The sequence below is a fragment of the Mugil cephalus genome, chromosome 1, assembly GCF_022458985.1.
Source record: "Mugil cephalus isolate CIBA_MC_2020 chromosome 1, CIBA_Mcephalus_1.1, whole genome shotgun sequence".
Classification (NCBI taxonomy): domain Eukaryota; kingdom Metazoa; phylum Chordata; class Actinopteri; order Mugiliformes; family Mugilidae; genus Mugil; species Mugil cephalus.
The window spans coordinates 29,669,081-29,682,712 of NC_061770.1; the positions used below are offsets into that span (position 1 = coordinate 29,669,081).

The window sequence follows — 13,632 nt, forward strand, 5'->3', positions numbered from 1 at the left end:
CTCTGAATCAACTTAAAGCACGAGTAAAAACCGCCGATTAGTGAGTAATTCCATCTAAGAATCTTTTCCCATGTTGGGCGACGATGCGTTTAGAACTTCTGAACTGGCTATTGTGGCATCTTCCTGTGTTTTGTTGTAGAGCTACTAGACTAGCCGCCATTTCATTATCTTTGTGATGTTTCTTTTCTCACTGTTGTGAGACACTTGCTTTCTTGCGCTTCTTCGGTTTTGTCATTTTTGGTTCCACCAGTGTCAAAAGTCATTCTTGATTAATCTATTTTGCGGAGAAGCTGTAGTGTTCAGGACACTCGTAGCACCTACTGCTCTTACATCTTAAGGACATCCCTGATACAGCCTAAAGAAAGATTTCTGGACGAACACCATTTATTAATAGAAAGTTAATTTTCAAGGACAAAGCTTTGGATTCAGTGCACAAATATAATGTAGAAGTTACACATTTAAAGCTAACTGAAAAAAACAAAACAGATTCCTTCTCTTCTGCCTGAATCCTCTCCACTCTGACCAGAGACCAGATCACTTCAAAAGTGATGCTCTGTGGTGACATCATAGACATTGTCATCCTCATCAACCAATCTCTGATCAGTGTGGGGTGAGGTTGTCACCATGGAGACTGGAAGGTCTTTTCCTGCAGAAAGAACGAGTGAAAACCAAAATGTAGAAAGAAAAAAATGGTCACTGATTGATTGATTGATCAGTGATTGTTACCTGTTGGTCTGTGTCGACATAAAGACACCATGAGGAGAGTGGAGATGAAGTATGGACAGAACACCACCAGGTGGCAGACCAGTCTGAGGACAAGGTGGAGGGAGGATGGTGGAGGGGGCGTGGCCTCAGCATTGTTGCGAGGTGGGGGTGTAGATGTGGGAGGAGCTGTGGTTGTAGGTTTCTCTGTAGAGAGAATCTCACCTGGTCAGATGAATATGTGAATGAAATAAGAGTTGAAATCAAAGTGAAGCTCCTCACCTGTGACAGTGATCCAGCTGGATGGAGACTCTCCATGACTGATGATGTAACACTTGTAGAGGCCTTCATCAGACCTGGTAACATGGTGGATGGTCATGTGACCTGTAGACTCAGTCCTGATCAAGGAGCCATCTTTATAGAAAGTAGCTGAGAGGATGGAGGGAGTTGTCTCTGTTTTACAGAGCAGAGTGACGTCATCTCCCTCCATCACAGGGAGGACAGGACTCTGCAGGATCACTGGTCCACCTCAACACAGAGACAAACTACAGCATTTCATCCATTTCCACACAGCTTCATCAATACTAACTCCACAGTCTGAGCTTACCAGAGACAGTGAGGTTGATGCTGTTACTGGTTGCTCCCTCTCTGGACTCACACCAGTAAACTCCACTGTCCAATGGGACGATGTAGCTGATGTTACATGAAGAACCAGCTGCTTCTCCCCAGTCAGCTCCACACTGAGTCCTCTGTCGTTTTGTGGTGTTTCTCCTCAGAGTCCATCCAGCAGAGCTGTCGTCCTCCTCACAGCTCAGAGACACAAAGTCTCTTTTAAAGAACTGAGAGCTGCTGGGACTCACAGTCAGACGAGCTGGGAGGGTTCAGATGAAACAACAGTGATACGTTTTATTATTGACATCAAATCTGTCACATCCAAAAGTCAGTTGATTCTTCATGTTGTTGAACAACAAAAACATGTTCATCTCTTAAAATCTTATCTCAACAGCTACAGAAATGTGAAGCTAGTGAACATCTACGGCCTCAGTTTTTATAATCATCTCTTTCTGCTCTTTTACATGAGAGATCTTGACTGAAGGCATCAGAATCAGAATCTCTTTATTGGCCAGTTGTACAATGTACACAGGAATTTTACCCGTATAACAGTGCCACAAAATATTAAATAAAAGTTAACTTAGCGAGAAAATGACAACATATACAATTTAGATAAACTTAAAAAAAAAGATATATGGTGAGTAATGACTGTAATAAATACAGGCAAGAGATGGCTGTTGCTGTGGATGTTGCATGCAGAAATAGTTGGTGTGTTACCGTCATAACTGTCTTTGGGAATGATATGGAGTAGGGGTCTGGGAGGGTTTGTTCAATGAGAGAGATGACCTGAGGAAAAAAACTGTTCAGGTGTTGGGTGGACCTGAACCTGGGACCTGAAGGGAGTGTACTGAACAGGGAGTGAGCAGGGTGTGATGGGTCCCCCACTATCCTTCTAGTCCTCTGCCGGGATCTGACATAGTGCAGAACACCCACAGGCTCCTGTGAGGTGACTGGATGTCCTCACAATGCGTTCCAGCCTGTTCTTGTTGTGAGCAGTGGATGCGGGATACGACACCGTGATGGCGGTGTTGAGGACACTTTCGATGGTGGCTCTGTAGAACTTGGTGTGCACCTTGGGGACATTCATTTTGAGTGTCCCCAAGGTGAGTAAAAACATTCTCTGGTGGGCCTGCTTGATGACCATAGATGAGTGTGTCTCCCATTTCAGAAGTGGGGGGTGTGAGGTGTGTGAGAGTGTCTATGGAAGTCCATGTCCATGACCAACTCCACTCTAGGAGGGGGTTGATTATTGGTTTTAGGAAGGGCAGGATGAGTCTCTACAAGGTCTTCATGAACACAGATGTCAGAGCGACAGGTCTACAGTCATTCAGGCATGTTATCCTGTCCTTCTTTGGAACTGGGATAATGCCGGAGAAAACCAAATTCTAATCACATTATCTGGGTGTCTTAAGTGCATGTAAACATGTTACTTAGAGTTCTCCTTAACCGTTTAAGTTGTCCAGTTAGAGATCGATTGAGGTATGGAGTGGGACAGTGAGCTCTTGGTGACTGTGAGGGAGGAGAGAGGGGGTGTGGGGAGTGGAGCAGCAGGAGGTCTCTCAATCCTGGAGTAGAAGTTGTTGAGATTGTCAGCAAGTCCAAGAGTGAGGGTGAAAACAGGGCTTTTTCCTTTGTAATTGGTGAAGGTTCTTAGAGTACTCCACACAGCTGCAGGATTGTGAGTGCCTGAATCACGCTCCAGTCTGGCTCTATAGTCCTCTTTAGCACATTTGATGGCCTTCTTGAAGTCCTGTCTGGCCTGCCTGAATGTGTCTATATCACCTTCTTCGTACGCCTGAGCTCTCTGAGCTGCTTGGAGAACCAGAGCTTTTGGTTGTTGTACCATGTGATGGTTTTGAATGGGAGGCACACCTGTTCACAGAAGCTGACGTGGGAGCATACAGTGTTAACAAAACTGAGGACTCAACATCCTCAGGGTGAATTATTGCCTTAGTTGGACTATAACAGGAGAACTTAAGTGTATGTAAACACGTTACTCAGATTAAAATCGGAGTTCTCATTGTCCGATTGAGACACCCAGATAATGTGATTAGAATTCGATTTTCTCCGGCATGTATACAGTAACCACAGTTTTCCAATCGGATAATGCATGTGCGGATGCTCCACAGCCACTGCACTGCCGTGTGACCCCCGAACAAAAACATCTAAGAAAACCAGTCCCAGAAGAAGGAGAAGCTAAATAGAGCCGCTAGAAGAACCGTTTGAAGGATATTGCGCAACTTATCTGCACCAGAAGTAGCGCAAACTTTATGTATGAGATTAAAAAATGGCCTATTATCCGTCTGGTTGTTGTTTGAAATGCCGGTCTGCCGCATGAACGACTCTTGGTTATTATATCATGTAATAGGTCACCCGGAAATCAGGCCGTATTAACATGGTATTATGCTGCTGAAAAGACACATATCGCCCCCTAGTGTGGAGGAGGAGAACAGTTATTCGATTTTCTTGTGCTGCATGTAAACTGGGACAAGGATTGTAGTCAGAAAGTCGAATTTTGAGCATAGCTCAATTAAGCTCTGCATGTAAACGCAGAGTGACTCCCAGTCAGTAGACTCCATGCAGTCCTGAAGCATGTCTATTGCCTCTGGAGTCCACCTCCTTGCTGCCATCCGGGATGCTTTGGCCCTTTTCAGTTGCTGCCTGTATGTGGAGACTATGTCTATGATGCAGTGGTCAGAGTGTCCAAGGGGGGCGTGGGGGATGGAGAGGTTTTAGGGTTTTATGGTGGTGTAAAAGTTATCCAGTGTCTTGTTGCCGTGTGTGGCGTATTTCACTGGCTGTTTGTATCTCGGCAGCTCGACGTTACACGAGTTGAAATCTCCCATCACAAGAATAACCGAGTTTGGCTTGGAGTTTTCCACAGTGGAGATCTGTTTAGCCAGGTGGGTTAGTGCTTCACGGGCAGGGACTTGCGGTGGGATGTAAACACCTGCGAGAATGATGGAGGAAAATTCTCTCGGGATCTAGTAAGGTTTGCACTAGGGCTGCATGATTCCGTAAAAAATGTGAATCACGATTTTATTTTGCTTAGAATTGAGATCACAATTTTTTGGCACTTTTTTTTAATGAAATATTTATTGCACTGATGAACTTTAACTCTGTGGGTGACTCTCGCCACTAGCACCTGGGGTTTCTTCGTTATCCATTTAACTCTCTTTACCACTGACTTCTCTCTTCTTCTCTCCGTCACTGTTTCCACACACTCAACTGCAGGCAGGCTTCATCCACTGATGGAATCACGCTTTACCATAGGTTGAGGGAGGAGTCAGCAGCAGTACTGCCTTTAAAGGAGCTTGAAAAAATCCCTGAAGAAATGGGAGCCTTTTTTTGTGATGCCGCTCGTGAAATAAAATGCTTGAGAATCGTTGTCTTGAAATGAAATCACGTGTATGTGTGAATCATGATTGCGATTTTTTTAACAATTTATCATGCAGCCCTAGTTTGCACTCAATAAAAACTAATTCCAGAATACCACAACAGATGTAATATTACTGCATCTCTAAACCAGTTATTATTCAGCCATCAACTCTAAATAACAACACTGATATACAGAACAGGTTAAAAAGAATGAAGAAGTTGACTAACCTTGGTTTGTTGTGCAGCACAGCAGAGAGCCCAGAACTAAAGAGAAACCACGCTTTGAGCTTTAATGACTGTTGTGCTGTGGGAAGCAGCAGTGATCATCTCTCAACTTTTAAACACCAACACACATCCAGCAGATTAGACTCACCCAGCAGCCTCTGGACAGATGTTCTCTCCATTCTACAGCTGAATGAAATGAGACCAGCAGCACTTTGACAGACACTAAAACCCTCTTCCTTCCTGTTTACTTGAAGTTAGAACTGAACTGAAACCCCCCAGAGATAAAACCACATGATCACGTGGGGACAACCCACAAAGGAAAACAATCTTTTTAGATCTGCATTTGTCTGATACAGACAACTTGTTTCACATGGAAATTATGTGTTCATAGATGGCGCTACAGCGCTGATGAGTTCAGGACAAGACTGTACTTTCTGAGAAGCTGAGGAAATTTAGTATGTCAACCAAGATACTCAGCAACTTTTACGGTAGTACCATTGAGAGCGTCATCAACGCCTCAACCAGAGAGCTGTTTGAAAAAGTCACTGCTCAGGAGAGGAAGGCCTTTTTGAAGCAGGACATTTACAGAACCAGGATCATCAGGAGAACCCACAACATCATCAAAGACAATACACCACCCAGCACTACCTTCATACTCTCACATCAGGGAAATTTCTGATCAATAGCAATGACATCATTCTGAAGTTATTGATCAACCCCTTGACTAGAAATGGACCAAGTGTTTCTAGAACTACCACAAATATTACCTATTCTACAAAGGTCTTAGTAAGAATGGAACTAAACCCACTCTTCATTTGGACATCTGGATAAAACCAAAGTACCCAGAGTGAGAGAAAATATGGCTACAAAATAGTACCGATTCCCTTTATAGGATGCAAAGTACACACAACTCAACTCCTCTTCACATTTTATTTTTTCTCTATATAATTAAATTGTATCATTGTGTACATTATAAATTCCATAAAAAATATGGAGTATGGAGTAAATGATATTTACTCCATATAGCTGCTGTGCATACATTTAAATCCCCATGGAAATGAGTCACCAAGGCACATTGGATATCATTCTTTCAGTCATTAATTAATTGAATTTTGTTGCAGGACATCTGCCTCCAGATTCCTTTCCTTCCATCTGAATCCTCTCCACTCTGACACATCAACTACAGACAGGAAGAGATGATGCTGGTTTCTGACTTCAAGATCAGACCAGAGACCTGATCACTTCAGAAATGATGCTGTGTGGTGACATCATCGACATCGTCATAGTCATCAACCAACCCCTGATCAACCTGAGGTGAGGTCATCACCATGGAGACAGGAAGGTCTTTTCCTGCAGTCAGAGCAGGTGAAAAAGAAAATGTAGACAGTGAATTAATTCAGAAACCTGTCCTTGATTGATTGATTGATGAGTTAATGTTACCTGTTGGTCTGTGTCGACATAAAGACACCATGAGGAGAGTGGAGATGAAGTATGGACAGAACACCACCAGATGGCAGACCAGTCTGAGGACAAGGTGGAGGGAGGATGATGGAGGGGGCGTGGCCTCAGCAGTGGTAGGTGGAGCTGTGGTTGTAGGTTTCTCTGTAGAGAGAATCTCACCTGGTCAGATGAACATGTGGATGAAATAAGAGTTGAAATCAATGTGAAGCTCCTCACCTGTGACAGTGATCCAGCTGGATGGAGACTCTCCATGACTGCTGATGTTACACTTGTAGAGGCCTTCATCAGACCTGGTAACATGGTGGATGGTCATGTGACCTGTAGGGTCAGGCCTCATCAAGGAGCCATCTTTATAGAAAGTAGCTGAGAGGATGGAGGGAGTTGTCTCTGTTTTACAGAGCAGAGTGACGTCATCTCCCTCCATCACAGGGAGGACAGGACTCTGCAGGATCACTGGTCCACCTCAACACAGAGACAAACTACAGCATTTCATCCATTTCCACACAGCTTCATCAATACTAACTCCACAGTCTGAGCTTACCAGAGACAGTGAGGTTGATGCTGTTACTGGTTGCTCCCTCTCTGGACTCACACCAGTAAACTCCACTGTCTCTGGTGAGAATGTAGCCAATGTTACATGAAGAACCAGTTGGTTTTCCCCACCCAGCTCCACACTGAGTCCTCTGTCCTGTGGTGGTGTTTCTCCTCAGAGTCCATCCAGCAGAGCTGTCGTCCTCCTCACAGCTCAGAGACACAAAGTCTCTTTTAAAGACCTGAGAGCTGCTGGGAATCACAGTCAGACGAGCTGGGAGGGTTCAGATGAAACAATAGGATTCAATTTATTGTCGACAAAACTAATTACTAATCAATACCAAAACATAATCATCTTCCCCCCATCTCCAACTTACCTGTCATATCCAAAGTCCCTGAAAAAGTACACAATTAACACAAAACTCCTTTTGTGACCCTTTCCAGTTCCATGGGTTTCCATCCCAGCTGCAGCACAAAAAATTTACCAACAATCTCCTTACTGTAGCTGACTTCAGTTCATTCTCTCACCTTCATCCTCCCTGACCTTAGTGCAGCCTTTAACACCGTCTTCCACCCCATACTTCTCAGTAGACTCTGTATTGTCGTCTCTCAGACCGCCCTTCATCGTTTCCACTCTTATCACTCAGTTCATTCAGCTCAAATCCTTTTAATCCTAATTCTGCCTTCATCATTTATCTCCTCCCTGTTGGTACTATTTCCATAAATTTAACATTCACTACCACCACTATGCGGATGACACCCAGCTCTACCTCTCCAGTAAACCTAACTCCACACTCCCACCTCTTCCCTTACCACCTGCTTATCAAAAATCAAATCCTGGTTCACTTCCAAGGTCCTGAAAATAAATAGTGAATTTCTTCTAATTGCCACCCCATTAATTCTTTCCAAAGTCGACCGCTTCCCCCTTCTCATCCATAGCTCCCAAGTCTCCCCTTCTCCTCAGTTTAAGAGTCTGGGTGTCAGTCTCGGCAACACTCTTTCATTCAAGTCCCACATAAATAGTAATACCACTCTATCTATCTACATCCATCTCTGAAATATCAATTGACTCCATTCCTCCTTCACCCCCAACACTGCCTCCATTCATGTCCACAGTCTCGTCACCTCCCGTCTTCATTACTGTACCTCTCTCCTCTTCGGTCCCTCTCCATAGCCTCCAACTGGTTCAAAACTCTGATGCACAAATCTTTACCAAAACCCCTTCTTCCCACCATATCGCCCCATCCTACGGCAACTTCAATGGCTCCCAGTAACATAAACAATTTAATTCAAACTCCTTCTGTGTACTTTGAAAGATGTCCACAACATCAACCCTCCATACGTGGCTGACCTCCTCCACATTGCCACTCCAGCACACTCTCTCAGATCCTCCTCCTCCCTCCACCCCACTACCCCCACTGTTCACCTCAGCACCACGGGGATCAGAGCTTTCAGCCACTCTGCTCCCAAACTCTCGAACTCTTTAGCCTTTGACATCCATAATATTGATTCTCTCCCTGTTTTAAGATCCAGAATCAAGACCCACCTGTTTAAAATCGCTTAGTCACTCCACCACTTCTAACCCCAACACTGCCTTACCTCACCTTCTTCTTTCACACAGTTGATTCATTGCTGTTTTAGTAAATGTTATATATTGTTCATTGATGGATTGAATGATATTTTATTGTATCCTTCCATAGATTTTTTAAAAAAAATCTATTGTTCTGTTTGTTCTTTTCTGTAAAGTGTCATTGAGAGGCCTGAAATGTGCTCTTGAAATAAAATGTAATATTGTTATTATACAACTTGATGTTAATGAAATACCCTCTCATCTTTTAAAATCTTCTCAGCTACAGAAATGTAAAGGCAGTGATCATCTACAGACTCAGTGTTTCTTATCATGTCTGCTCTTTTACATGAAAGATCTTGACTGAAAACGCTGACTCTAAATAACAATGATGATAAAGATTGAGCAGGTTTAAAAAGAATGAAAAAGTTCACTAACCTTGGTTTGTTGTGCAGCACAGCAGAGAGCCCAGAACTGAAGAGAAACCACACTTTGAGCTTTAACGACTGTTGTGCTGTGGGAAGCAGCAGTGATCATCTCTCAACTGTTTGACACCAACAAACATCCAGCAGATCAGACTCACCCAGCAGCCTCTGGACAGATGTTCCCTCCATTCTGCAGCTGACTGAAATGAGACCAGCAGCAGTTTAACAGAAACTAAAAACCTCTTCCTTCCTGTTCCTCTTGGCATTAGAAGAGAACAAATAAGCCCACAGATGAAACCACATGTTCACCTAAGAACACAACAAAAACAGAATAAATCTTTGAACTCACAACACCACGCAGCACAACCGCTTCACACTCTCACATCAGGGAGACTCATGAATGGTTCATTTAACACCCTGATAGCTATGATAGCATTCTGGACTAATCCAGTAACCCCTTGAGTAGAAGTTTACCAAGACTTTCTAAAAATACCTCAAAGCTCACATATTCTACAAAGGTTCTAGTAAACATTTGGACATTTGGATAAAACCAAAAGACCCAGAGTGAAATAGAAACTGGCTACAAAATACGACTGAATGACACTACAGGAAGCAACGTACACACAATTCAGCCTTTCAACATTTTATTGTTTCTCTGTATAATTAAATTCCATCATTGTGCACATAATATAATCTATGAATCATTGATAATTCATACATATGACTGCTCATTCATTCCTTCAGTGTTCAAGTTGAAGTGAAGGACTGAGAAAAGTCTCTGATGTTAGTTTCTGTACGGTGACCAGTTTAGAACATCTGCCTCCACATTCCTTCGATTCCACCTGAATCATCTCCACTCTGACACAATCAGGAAGAGATGATGCTGGTTTCTGACTTCAAGATCAGACCAGAGACCTGTTCACTTCAGAAGTGATGCTCTGTGGTGACATCATCAACATCATCGTAGTCATCAATCAATCCCTGCTCAGCGTGGGGTGAGATCATCATCTTGGAGACAGGAAGGTCTTTTCCTGCAGTCAGAGCAGGTGAAAATGAAAATGTAGACAGTGAATTAATTCAGAAAACTGTCATTGATTGATTAATTGATCAGTGAATGTCACCTGTTGGTCTGTGTCTACATAAAGACACCATGAGGAGAGTGGAGATGAAGTATGGACAGAACACCACCAGGTGGCAGACCAGTCTGAGGACAAGGTGGAGGGAGGATGATTTAGGGCGCGTGGCCTCAGTAGTGATGGGAGATGGGGACGTAGATGTGGGTGGAGCTGTGGTTGTAGGTTTCTCTATAGAGAGAATCTCACCTGGTCAGATGAACATGTGGATGAAATAAGAGTTGAAATCAAAGTGAAGCTCCTCACCTGTGACAGTGATCCAGCTGGATAGAGACTCTCCATGACTGATGATGTTACACCTGTAGAGGCCTTCATCAGACCTGGTAACATGGTGGATGGTCATGTGATCTGTAGGGTCAGGCCTCATCAAGGAGCCATCTTTATAGAAAGTAGCTGAGAGGATGGAGGGAGTGGTCTTTGTTTTACAGAGCAGAGTGACGCCATCTCCCTCCATCACAGGGAGGACAGGACTCTGCAGGATCACTGGTCCACCTCAACACAGAGACAAACTACAGCATTTCATCCATTTCCACACAGCTTCATCAATACTAACTCCACAGTCTGAGCTTACCAGAGACAGTGAGGTTGATGCTGTTACTGGTTGCTCCCTCTCTGGACTCACACCAGTAAACTCCACTGTCCAACGGGAATATACCACTGATGTCACAGGAAGAACCAGCTGCTTTTCCCCAGTCAGCTCCACACTGAGTCCTCTGTCGTTTGGTGGTGTTTCTCCTCAGAGTCCATCCAGCAGAGCTGTCGTCCTCCTCACAGCTCAGAGACACAAAGTCTCCTTTAAAGAACTGAGAGCTGCTGGGACTCACAGTCAGACGAGCTGGGAGGGTTCAGATTAATCAATATGATTGATTTTATTCTTAAAAAACTGATCACTAATAAAAACAAAAGTTGATATTAATGAAATCGCCTCACATCACAAGAAAACACATTCTGTGTTGTTTCTCTGTCAGATGATTCTTTGAGAGCAACATGAAACATGTTCACATCCATCCAATGACCTCAACTCCTTTTACACACAATTGAAGATCGACCACACCATCCATCCTGAGAAGATAATATCTCCCCTCAACCCTGGTACCTCTGCATTCACTTTCAGCACTCATCACGTAGTGAGAGTCCTTAGGGGAAACAGATGGCTTGGACAACAGCAATGACCAGGTCCTGAGACATTACATTCAGCAACTAGGAGCGTGTTTAAGATCTTGTTCCCGAGCTCCATGGACAGTCGCTCCATCATCCATCTTTGAAAACAATCCAGACTTATCCCAAAAAACTTAAGACAAACGCTCTGAATGATCATCAACCCATGGCTTTCACCTCTCTCATTATCAAATCTATGGATAGGTCCATAAAAGCCAACATCATCAGTGCAAAGGACCCCCTGATAGACCTATTCCAGTTTGTATATCGCACACGCCGAGGCGCTGATGATTCCAAGACATTCATCATAGACAATGTCCACAAACAGCTGGAGCTCCATGACACTTCAGCTAGACTGTTGGTTGATTTCTCCTCAGCATTCAACAACCTGCAGCCCCACATACTGGCCACAAATCTCCTTTTTCACTTTTTCCTGAATGACCAGGAAGCCCTGTGGATTCAGGACTTTATTACCAACAGTTCACAGAAAGTACTGATCAACAACTCCCTCTCAGAGCTCCATTTCCCCTCGATTGAACCCCAGGGCTTTGTGTTATAACCCCTCCTCTTGATCTAGTACACCGATAGTCACCTGGTCAAATACACTGACGACTCAGTTCTCCTGTCTCTGCTGTCATTCCCAACACCAAGGACCAGCTCTCACCTGAAAGTGAATGTCTGCAACGCCAAGGAGATGGTGGTGACCTTCTCCAAGAAGTAGACGGATCTGGCTACAACTGTCGCCACCATCCTCCATAGGAAGCCGGTGGAGCTGGTCGAGGAGTTCAAATATCTGGCCACTATCGTTCACAACCTGCTGAAACTCTCCTGCAACACAGGACATGTCAGCAACGGGAACACCTCCTCAGGAGAGTTTCGGTAAACTGTCATGATGGATCCAGATTTGTCTCTGACTGGAAACGCACCTTTTTGAATCCAGGTCCAAGGGTGAAAAGAACAAATGCCTGTGAGGTTTCATTTTTTCTTTCGTGTGGACACCCGATACAAACATGATGATGTCATCGCCCGACCCCTTACCAACAACAACCAACAACATTGATGGCAGATTGCAGGCTTGAGCCTTGTTCTGTGGCTATTCAGCATGCAGGGTTAATGTGCATGCTCCACCTCCCCTTCTTCTTTTTTTGACTGAGTTCTGTAGCAGAAACGGAGGAAAAAAGGCCTAGGATGTGTAAAACAGTGTTTCTAAAACTAGATGCCATTTATGAATGGATCGACTTTTATGAAGAAACAATGCCAAAGCAAACTGGAGAAAAATAGATTGCTTTTGTACGTGTGGACGTGGCCTTACTCTCTCTCTCTGACTCTTCTCACGAACGCACACAACCATAACACATTCACACCCTTCCCCACCACCATCCCCCTAACCACACAAACAACAAACATTAGACTCAAGTTGAAAACGTCTATAAACAGCCCAAAGGCACTCCAGTCTAGTTTACATCCTCCATGGACAGTTTCAGATATGTAATAAATTTATGGCATTTTTTTCTCTTTTTTGTACATATTGTTGTAGTTTTTTGTTCCTTAAAAATGTGTTGTACTTGCATGTGCATGCACTTGCATGACATGCAAGTGCATGCACTCAGTGTTTCTAATCAAGTCTTTCTGCTATTTTACATGAAAGATCTTGACTAAAAGCATCGACTGTAAATAACAAAGATGATAAAGATTGAGCAGGTTTAAACAAAATGAAGAAGTTGACTAACCTTGATTTGTTGTGCAGCACAGCAGAGAGCCCAGAACTGAAGAGAAACCACACCTTCACCTTTAAATACTGTTGCAAATGGTCTTGCTTTTATATAGCGCTTTTCTACCTACTCAAAGGTATTCAAAGCGCTTTTACAGTAAGAGACACATCCACCCATGCGCTCACACAAGCACACACACATTCACACACCAGTGCCAGTGGAGTGCTGTGGGAAGCAGACGCAATCATCTCTCAGCGGTTTGACACCAACACACATCCAGCAGATCAGACTCACCCAGCAGCCTCTGGACAGATGTTCCCTCCATTCTGCAGCTGACTGAAATGAGACCAGCAGCAGTTTAACAGACACTCAAAGCCTCTTCCTTCCTGTTCCTCTTGGCATTAGAAGAGAAGAAATAAGCCCACATATGAAACCACATGTTCACATAAGAACACAACAAAAAGAGAGCATATCTTTGAATTTGTTATATCAACCGTAGATGGCGCTGCAGCCTTGATGAGTTCAGCACAAGACTATACTTACAAAGAAGGTGAGGAAATTTTGTATGTTGACCAATGTCCTCAGTAACTTTTACATTAGTGCCATTGAGAGCATCATCACCTCCACACTCACAGAGTGATTTGGAAAACACACTGCTCAGGACAGGAAGGTCCTACCTTGAGCAGGTCATTTACAGAACCAGGGTCATCAAGAGAACTCACAACACC

At 43.8% G+C, this 13,632-nt stretch overlaps 2 protein-coding genes across 2 annotated transcripts; both read right to left on the reverse strand.

Annotated features, from left to right (window-relative positions):
* Positions 1–371: 371 nt before the first annotated feature.
* Positions 372–9,091, reverse strand: LOC125023600 (Fc receptor-like protein 5). The gene is made up of 12 exons (XM_047610969.1): positions 9,060–9,091; positions 8,915–8,950; positions 6,920–7,183; positions 6,552–6,840; positions 6,358–6,440; positions 6,216–6,267; positions 5,066–5,103; positions 4,921–4,956; positions 1,310–1,573; positions 985–1,230; positions 727–909; positions 372–646 (listed from the first exon to the last, which is right to left on the reverse strand). Exons 1-12 carry the CDS (start codon positions 9,088–9,090, stop codon positions 540–542), a joined length of 1,629 nt encoding a protein of 542 aa, XP_047466925.1. The 5' UTR covers position 9,091; the 3' UTR covers positions 372–539.
* A 674-nt stretch (positions 9,092–9,765) lies between these two features.
* LOC125010157 (carcinoembryonic antigen-related cell adhesion molecule 20-like) lies at positions 9,766–13,223 on the reverse strand. Its single transcript, XM_047588533.1, has 5 exons — positions 13,199–13,223; positions 12,923–12,958; positions 10,281–10,869; positions 10,023–10,205; positions 9,766–9,932 (listed from the first exon to the last, which is right to left on the reverse strand). Exons 3-5 carry the CDS (start codon positions 10,486–10,488, stop codon positions 9,826–9,828), a joined length of 498 nt encoding a protein of 165 aa, XP_047444489.1. The 5' UTR covers positions 10,489–10,869; positions 12,923–12,958; positions 13,199–13,223; the 3' UTR covers positions 9,766–9,825.
* Positions 13,224–13,632: the final 409 nt, after the last annotated feature.

What these genes read in the sequence shown, in the direction of transcription:
- LOC125023600 (XM_047610969.1), bottom strand. Translation starts at nt 9,090, where the DNA reads ATGGAGGGAACATCTGTCCAGAGGCTGCTGG. An exon ending in GTGCTGCACAACAAACCAAG is followed by an intron (nt 1,574 to 4,920) that starts GTTAGTCAACTT and finishes GAACCCTCCCAG; the next exon opens with CTCGTCTGACTGTGAGTCCC. An exon ending in ATGTCGACACAGACCAACAG is followed by an intron (nt 647 to 726) that starts GTAACAATCACT and finishes TTCTTTCTGCAG; the next exon opens with GAAAAGACCTTCCAGTCTCC.
- LOC125010157 (XM_047588533.1), bottom strand. Translation starts at nt 10,488, where the DNA reads ATGGAGGGAGATGGCGTCACTCTGCTCTGTAAAACAAAGACCACTCCC. An exon ending in CAGCTGGATCACTGTCACAG is followed by an intron (nt 10,206 to 10,280) that starts GTGAGGAGCTTC and finishes TTCTCTCTATAG; the next exon opens with AGAAACCTACAACCACAGCT. An exon ending in ATGTAGACACAGACCAACAG is followed by an intron (nt 9,933 to 10,022) that starts GTGACATTCACT and finishes CTCTGACTGCAG; the next exon opens with GAAAAGACCTTCCTGTCTCC.